The 8,345-nt window shown below is 39.7% G+C and overlaps 1 protein-coding gene across 2 annotated transcripts; it reads right to left on the minus strand.

Annotated features, from left to right (window-relative positions):
* Positions 1-2,979: 2,979 nt before the first annotated feature.
* LOC147315673 (spastin-like) lies at positions 2,980-8,345 on the minus strand. 2 transcript variants are annotated; one of them, XM_086258650.1, is made up of 16 exons: positions 7,998-8,345; positions 7,818-7,901; positions 7,659-7,742; positions 7,416-7,576; positions 7,181-7,314; positions 6,985-7,078; positions 6,805-6,879; positions 6,606-6,677; positions 6,438-6,513; positions 6,246-6,337; positions 6,035-6,114; positions 4,419-4,461; positions 4,133-4,212; positions 3,985-4,055; positions 3,862-3,902; positions 2,980-3,778 (listed from the first exon to the last, which is right to left on the minus strand). In XM_086258650.1, exons 1-16 carry the CDS (start codon positions 8,113-8,115, stop codon positions 3,653-3,655), a joined length of 1,431 nt encoding a protein of 476 aa, XP_086114776.1. In that variant the 5' UTR covers positions 8,116-8,345; the 3' UTR covers positions 2,980-3,652. The 2 variants fall into 2 exon arrangements, with proteins under 2 accessions (XP_086114776.1, XP_086114775.1); XM_086258649.1 differs by having other exon boundaries at positions 7,659-7,745.

Raw genomic sequence — 8,345 nt, forward strand, 5'->3', positions numbered from 1 at the left:
AGCTACCGTGGTTATGTTAATAGATGGATGTGCTGTAAAACTACCCATTACCGCCTCACCACATCTTTATCGGCCTCCTGGAGTGAACATTTAAGAGGCCTTCACTCGTGTCTGCACTGTAAACTCTTTCTGAAAATACAAATCAGACAGAAAAAAAAAACCCCAACACTCTACGGGCTCTTATAGAAGCAAAAGCTTCTATAAGCTCTTATTTTGGGGTTTTCCACAATGCATGCTGAAACTGTGTGGAATGTCTGCCATCCTTTCACAGTCTGTATTTTTCCACTTACTTCCCAGTGCTTACATGTATTGCATGCATATCGGCCCATTGTTTAGACAAGAAGCATGCAACATGAGCTCGGTTTTTACTAAATTAGCATTACTACTTATGGCAATTGTTTTCCTTTGTTTCACGTCCAAATAAAGCTAAAATAAACTAAGCTTCTTGTCCCGCTTTCTGAATACTGTCTTTAGTAATGACTTCATATGATCTAAATGACCCAGTTTTCCTCAGGCAGGAATAGGTCAGTTTTTCCATTTGTATATCGATTCATAACCATACACGAACAGCTCATTTGTTCTTAGCAAACACACCCACTGACACGCACGCACACGCACGCACGCATGCATATATATATATATATATATATCTCAATATCATTGTGCAAAAAAAATAAATGGGCTGATAAAGGACAGATGTTGCCTTTGGATAGATAATTAGTCTTGGTTTTGAGCTTCCCATGAGAGAGAAAGAGAAACACCCCTAAGATAAATGAAGTTATGAAGAGGGTGTAGCAGTTGGTTATACAGAAAAAGCCAGTGCTAGAAAGTGGATACAGCTCAGGTCTTGAAGGCTCTCCAGTGTTTAAGCCCTAAACCATATCTTTACTCCAAGGGCAACATCACCGAACTTCCCTCCAGCTCAAATGATTTACAATCAGACTGAATGTGGTGCTGTACACAGTTAGTTTGAACTTTCTTTGGAGTTTTAGCAGCTAATAGGGCAACTGATAAATTATATCACGGTAATAATTAACACAAGCTCAAAAAACAATCCTTTACAACCCAAACTGCCTTAAAGTGAGGCACGTGTAGTTGCTCCTTGCATAACTCTCCCATCCACATGCTGTTAAAATGGGCAACTCAAAGAAACAATCACCAGTCATTGTTTGCTCAGTCAGAGAGAGATCCTCACTATGCTAACTGTTTTACTCTCTACAGGGTGGGCTGTTAGCTGGCGGTATCAAATGATCACCAATTCTGTTTTCCCTTGAGTGGATGTCGTGGTCAAAGCATCAATGAACCACTGTGGAAGTGGAGGCCTGCTGACACGCAATCGAGAAGGGAAGCTGTCAATCATTTTATAGGTTTAGACCACCTCAGTAAAGCTCTGTCTTATGCCTGCTACAAGTAATGCGCAATGTGAACATATAATTGCTTTGTACTGTAATTGCAAGCTATTAAAAATACTTGTAGGAACGTTGCAATTACATGCTGCAGGTTTTTAGTTTCTACTCTTCTAAGTTCCAAGGTGAGAGAACAACATAAAATAGTCCTGCAACAAGTCTGCAATAAAATCTATTTGTTCACTGTCCAGGATAATCTCAGGGGAAGAGTAAACAGCAAGGGGAAAAAAGGTGATGACTAAACCCTAATGCTCTTCATCCCTGTCTGGCATCATGAAAGAAGCTCTTCAGTCATGACATGCAAAATGAAAAAAAAAACAACAACCCCAAAATCCTTACTCCATCCAACAAATCTCCCCTGAGGGAAAGAGCGCAGTCTTAGGTGTGGTTCTATGAGTGAATGTTTTGCATTTTAGCCTCCCCCCCCATTTTTAAAAAAGTCTTGAAGCAGTGTGGAAATAACTCATAAGAGTTTGAGAAAACTTCCTTAACTGCAGAAAATGTTTGCATACGTAGAGTCTGCAAACAGAACTGCAGGAACCAGATGATGCAGCTGCTCGGCCACATAAACCAAAAGCAACACTGCCAGCTGACCATAGGAAGGGCCGTAGGGAGAGAGCTGGAATTTAAGCACACTTTGACAGTGAAAGAGATTGGAGGGCACTTAAAAAAAGATCTAGTCAACCACAAGCATTTATGTTAGCTTGAATCAGCAAAGCTCCCACAGGTGGAACCTCCTGAATAAGCGGAGTTACGACGGGATAAGAGGTCTTGACCACAGAGCTGCATAATATAACTTCACTTACGATCTTGACTGCATATATGTTAGCACTGTTGCGCACACCCATGAAAATTGCATACTTCACTGATCTGTCAACCTGACAGTCAGCTCAGCAGAACATGATTTTTATTCTTATTAACAGCAATTTACTGCATACCACATAACTTTGGTTGCAGGCAAAAGAAAAAAAATCTGTCAGCTCTAAAAACATGCAGAATGAAGATGCAGAAAGTAGTGTGGAGCATGCAAAAACCAGATCTGCAGCACCATCTATCTACAAGGGTGAAGTACGTCAAAAGGCTTCATTCTTCTTTAGTTCACCTCACAGGTCTGTCAAAGATGTTTATTAGAAGTGAGAACTTCCCTACAATCCTCACGCTTGTAAGCATTAATATTTTAGATCTATTATAACTAGATGATAAAATATATTGTATGTAACAATTAGAATGACAGATACAAGCTGCTATTAAGTTCATGGGTATGTCTGGAGTGCTGCTGATATTAATCTTTTAAGCTCCCTTACTTCCCCAGGGATCACCATAGCAGAAGATGCTCGTGTTTGATTTGGCACAGATTTTCTGACACAAAGCTCTCATTTATCAGAGCTTGGGCTCAGCACAGGACTACACCAGCTTGCAATTCCTTAAGGCAAAGGAAATCATTCACATGTAAGGCAAACATGTTAATCACTGCACCACAGGGCTGCTATTGTGACTCAGATACACGTGACATGAGTTTTGCTTGTTTATGAAAGTTATCAGATTTCTGTTATTAAAGGCAAAAACACAGATGTAATGTAATGAATGCATTTATTGAAGAAGGAAAGTGGGAAACCACCACTGCAGTTTGGCTCAGTGAAATCATTTTCAGCTTATTGTAACAACACAGTTTACTGAGTCTCCAGCTGTCAAATACAAGTATTAATATCTATAGACGACTGGTGCAGATGGAAAACCTTCATAAACAAACTTATAATACAAAAAAGCCCACATAGGCAACTCTTCTCCCAATTATTGCTTGTGTTATGCATCTAGGCACGGAGAGTGTTAAAGTCAGTACCATCAATGTGTCAGAGTATCAGGTGACTAAATGATGTCATCTAAAAAAGGCGAGGTCACGCTCAAGATTGACTTGCTTCTTTTTGCGAGGCAAGTGGAAAGCTGTCATCTACAGGATGTTTTCAAAAATAAATATTACAATTTCAAGCAGCAATTCAATATTTTAGGAGTGTAAAATTACAGTTTCAAGAAAGCCCATAAGAATCGTATTAGCAAATTCCTTCTGTCAAACAAAAAAGGATCTGATAATGCATCCAAATGTCCCAACATTCATACATTATTGCTTTAACATTATTGCTTTAGGGTTTATTCCATCTTTAATTCAATTCAATTACCTGTAGAGGAAATGAAGGTAAACAAATTTGATTTAAATTCAGATTCTTTTCCAGTTGAGATGGTGAGTGAGTTTAAATTGCTGATGTATCACCAAAATCTTTGTTCCATTTTGTGTACATATTAAAAGTTGCTGGACTAACAGTTGGTTTGATTCGCTTCAGAGAATCCTCAAAGTCTTTCTTCTTAATGTTGCGCACCTGTGGATATACACGACAGTATAACTGTAAAAACAGTACAAATGAGACATATGTAGGATTGGAAGTAAAAGCTATTCTCTCACCTCAGCAGCAGCCATATTACGGACTTGGTCTGGTCCCAACTCTGTACAAAGCAAAGTTCATATAAGCATTAAAGATGTGGAAGTATGTGCGACTCTGTGACCAGCATGATAAAAGACTCATACCTCGTATTGGGCCAAGTGCAGCATCTCTGGCTAATGCTGTCAAATCGCTCCCTGAATATCCTGCAGTCACTCTGTGAAGAAAGTTTTGAGGGATTAATGCAAAGTGACATAAAATTATCCCTCTGAAGTCTTCAGAAGTGGAACTCACTTTGCAAGACAGGACAGTTCGTTTTGGCTCAGTGGACTCCCGTGCTTTCCCAAAAGATTTTTCAGCAGCGTAAATCTTGTCTGGAAGAACAAGAGTTACATCATATACAGTTATTAGATTTAACGGGCAACTGCTTTTTCCTCACAGGGACAGGTAGGTGTAGATAATCTTTTTCCCTTAATAAATGAAATAATAATTTTAAAACTGCATTTTGCATTTACTCAGGTTATCTTTATAAACAATTATTTCAGTATATTTGTGTATGTATATTTTTCTATGTATATACCTTCTCATCGGGTAAGGTCACATATACTCTTTTTGCAAAGCGCCTGAAGAACAAAAAACAACAAATGGTTGTAAGTCACGCATGAAAATAATCCTCCAACAAACAAAAAATATATTTACAGTATTTACAAATTGCTTTGTAAAATGTAAATACAGCCAGAATGCAATGATATGCAAATCTCATAAAACCTTATTGTATTCATGATTGAATATGGAAAACATAATATACTTAAACTGAGAAAATTTACCATTTTAAGAAAAATGCAAGGTCATTTTTAATTGGATGGCAGCAACATATTTCAAAACAGCTGCGACTTCTTTTCCCTATTTTTCATTTTATGATGTGACAAAAGTTTTCAACTGGTGAAAAGTCCGGACTGCAGGCAGGCCACTTCAGCACCTGGACTGTTCTATGAAGCCATGCTGTTCTAATAGATGTAGTATGCAGATTAATATTATCTTGCTGAAATATGCAAGGGCTTCCCTGAAAATTATGCCATGGGAGCATATGTTGCCCTAAAACCTGTATATGCTTTCAGCATTGATGGTGCCTTTCCAGATGTGCAAACTGCTAACGCCATAGGTGCTGATGCACCTCCATACCATTAGACATTTGAGCTGATTGCTGATAACAAGCCAGATGCTCCATTCTCCTCTTTAGATTCCTCTGACCACAGAACAGTTTTGCACCCGATCCATTTTAAATGAACTTTGGCCCTGACAACCCAAACTGTGTTCACAGATCATTTCTGGAAGCAGTGATTTCCATGATAGAATCACGTCTGTTTTTAATGCAGTGCTGCCTGAGGGCTCACACATTGAGCAGATTTTCAGCCTGGTCCCTTGCACACATTTCTCCAGATTCTCTGAGACTTTTAATAAGATTATGTACTATAGAGCAGCGGTCCTCAACCACCATGCCACGGACCGGTAGCGATCCATAAGTCGTTTGGTACCAGGCCGTGAGAGTTGAGGCTCGGGTGTGAAATTTCAGAGTTTTTATCGTTAACTCGGTATCCCTGGGTCTTTTCCCGTGTTGTAGTTGAACGAAATGTTTACACGTTACCATAGCGACCAGAGAGCATTAAGGGGCAGAGAGGAGGACGTTACTTTCAGTGTTGTTGGCGCATTTCAGGAAGACACTGCTAATAAAGTTACACAATTACACAGTGAATTTGCATTTATTATTACATTTACAAAATACCACAGCTTTTGTCTTGATCGTATCATTTTATTTTGTTGTATTTATCCGCAACACCTAAAGGCTTGTCTGTGAAAATATTGGCTGACATTAAACCGGTCCGTGGCGCAAATAAGGTTGGGGACCGCTGCTGTAGATGATGAGATGTGAGTTTACACTACTATCATTTGTTCTGAAACTGTAGACTATTTGTAGACAGTATTTTGCAGATTAGTGAAACTATTTACTTCTGAGATGCTCTCTAAGAGGATCTTTTTACACCCCATCGTTCTTACTTACGCATATAGTTGCAAAAATTTCAAATGTTAAAATTTGGCTTTATGAGATCAGAAAATTTAGGCATTCTGCTTTTCTTTTGCATTTTACACAGGATTTAAACATTTTTGGAAATGTTAATGTAAAACAGCATAACATACCTTAATATTGCTTCATCGAGCTCCTGGGGCCTGTTAGTTGCTCCCATTACAAGTACCCTGTCATCCTTTCCTGACTGCACCTGAAACCCAGAAGAAGAACTTCAGAGAAAACACCACGGCTCTCCAAGTTAACTAGGATTTGAGCTCCTCTGACAATGTTTGATGAGTTAATTGCTGAGCTCTGCTGTGTTTAACAAATTTCTGAACTTACCCCGTCAAACTCAATGAGGAACTCAGTTTTTAAACGGCGAGAGGCGTCGTGCTCCCCCTCCCTCCTTTCACAGAGCAAGCTGTCCACTTCATCTGAGTGTCAAACAGTAAACAGTGAGGTTTATTCATGAGCTGAACATTTTTGAGATACACTGGTGTTTAAGGCACATCTATTCTTTAGTGTAACACACACCGATGAAGATTACTGAGGGCTGTAACTCTCTTGCAACCGCAAAGAGTGCTCGTACAAGCTTCTCGCCTTCTCCCACCTGTGATGGTGACGACATGAAACATTTAGAAGGACAAAAATGAGCTAGTAGGCAGAGAGAGCTCATTAAAAACTGTTAAAAGTGTTTCTTACATATTTGGAGGTCAAACTAGCAGCACTGATGTTGAAGAATGTTGCATTAGACTCTGCAGCAACTGCTTTGGCCTTGCAAGAGGAAATAAATGGCTGTGATTCAACTGAGGATAACAAGGGCTATCAACAGCTCTATGCAAAATACAAAACAGTTTAAAACATGACTCATATGATTTGTTGTGCTGTAAAAGGAACTTACGAGCATGGTCTTCCCATTTCCTGGTGGGCCAAATAAAAGCAAGCCACGTGCAGGAGCTCTCAGACCAGTAAAGAGCTAAACAGGAAAATGTAACAAAAAAAAAACTTTGCATCTTAACAAAGAAAACCTTTGAAAGTGTATTCATGGTAAGCAGACAGATAAAGGTTAAGAAGTAATAACCTCAGGTCTTAAGGCAGGAAGGATGACAATTTCTTGAAGTGCTTGCTTTGCCAGATCCTGCCCTGCGATGTCATCAAATGACACAGTCGCTCCACTGCAGTGAACAGAGGAAATATTTTAAATGTGCAATACTTTTTTTTTTTTTTTTAATTTCACCCAGGGAAAAATGTCTTGTTGATTGTGATGCTTCTGATACCTTTCTACAATTTCATTCATAATTAAGTTGGCCAGTTTACTATCCACATTCTTGAAGTTTTTCATATCCCTCTTCGGGGGTTGTTTCACAGCTGCCGGTCTTCCATTCTGAGTTTTTCCCACCCGAGCGGTTGTCTTAGCAGGAATAAGATTGTCCCAGAAAGCATTACACATTAGAAAGGTAGCTTCAAATGGCATGTGCCTGCACTATTAAATAACCAAAAAAACCCACAAACCTTTGCATCAGTTAGTCTTAATGAAGGTCTTACAGGAGTGGAGGGTCTGATGGTGGTGGAAACACCTGCGGGTTGACTTTTAGGAACTGACTTTGGCTGTGGAAGAGCATGACGTGATGTCCCTTGGGGGTCATTTCTCCTTTTAGAGGCTAGTGTCGTCTCTGTGAAGGAAGACGTTTGATGATCTCCAGCATGCCTTCTCAGCATACATTACTTTGATAAAAATAATCAAGGCCAACTCACCTAAAAGGGTAAGCCTGTCTTTTGCCATGGTGAGGTTGGTGACCATTTTATCCTGGAGTCTCTTTGCTCGGTCATACTGCTCTCCTGCTTAAAAATACACTGAGTATGAAGTTACAGCTGATTGAGAGCTCACAGCATACCTGAATGTATTTGTAATACCTTGCCCAGTGAGCTCTATTGCAATACCCCTTTCAAGCTCAGAAATCCCTTTCTTGTACCACTGCACAGCCTCCTTCTTCTCACCTGTTATGACAGAAAGGATGAGGTGTTTATTACTCTCTTGCACACGTACAACAGCATTTAATAACTCAATAAAAAGTAATAACACAATAAACAAACCTGTGTCGTCCTCGTCGATCTTCAGTGCCTTGGATATATACTCAAACGCCTGCTTGTGGATGTTTTTTATAACTTCAGCGCTGTCTTTGGGCTTACTTGCGTTTGTTTTGGTCGACATTACTCTCGCGCTACTTCCCCCTGTTCTCAGTCATAACAAGCTAAGCTAGTCATAAACGAAAACGTTTAGGCTTTAAATCGCATTTAAAGGTGATGCAGTCCTCTTTCTTTGGGACAAAACACGACGCTTTAACTTCATAGAATAAAAATTCGGGCGCTTCGTGACAACACAAACATTTCCAACACAAGCTTCCGGTTTACCGAGCGACCCAGACAGACTCCGCCCCTCTC

The sequence above is a fragment of the Aulonocara sp. 'chitande type north' Nkhata Bay genome, linkage group LG13, assembly GCF_057382095.1.
Source record: "Aulonocara sp. 'chitande type north' Nkhata Bay isolate Kocher_YH1m ecotype deep benthic linkage group LG13, A_spYH_male_GT1.1, whole genome shotgun sequence".
NCBI lineage: Eukaryota > Metazoa > Chordata > Actinopteri > Cichliformes > Cichlidae > Aulonocara > Aulonocara sp. 'chitande type north' Nkhata Bay.

Coding starts and splice junctions, on each gene's coding strand:
- LOC147315673 (XM_086258649.1), bottom strand. CDS start 8,115: ATGTCGACCAAAACAAACGCAAGTAAGCCCAAAGACAGCGCTGAAGTT. Junction 6,338..6,437: donor GCCCTCAGTAATCTTCATCG/GTGTGTGTTACA, acceptor TTTGACACTCAG/ATGAAGTGGACAGCTTGCTC. Junction 4,213..4,418: donor TGACCTTACCCGATGAGAAG/GTATATACATAG, acceptor TTGTTCTTCCAG/ACAAGATTTACGCTGCTGAA.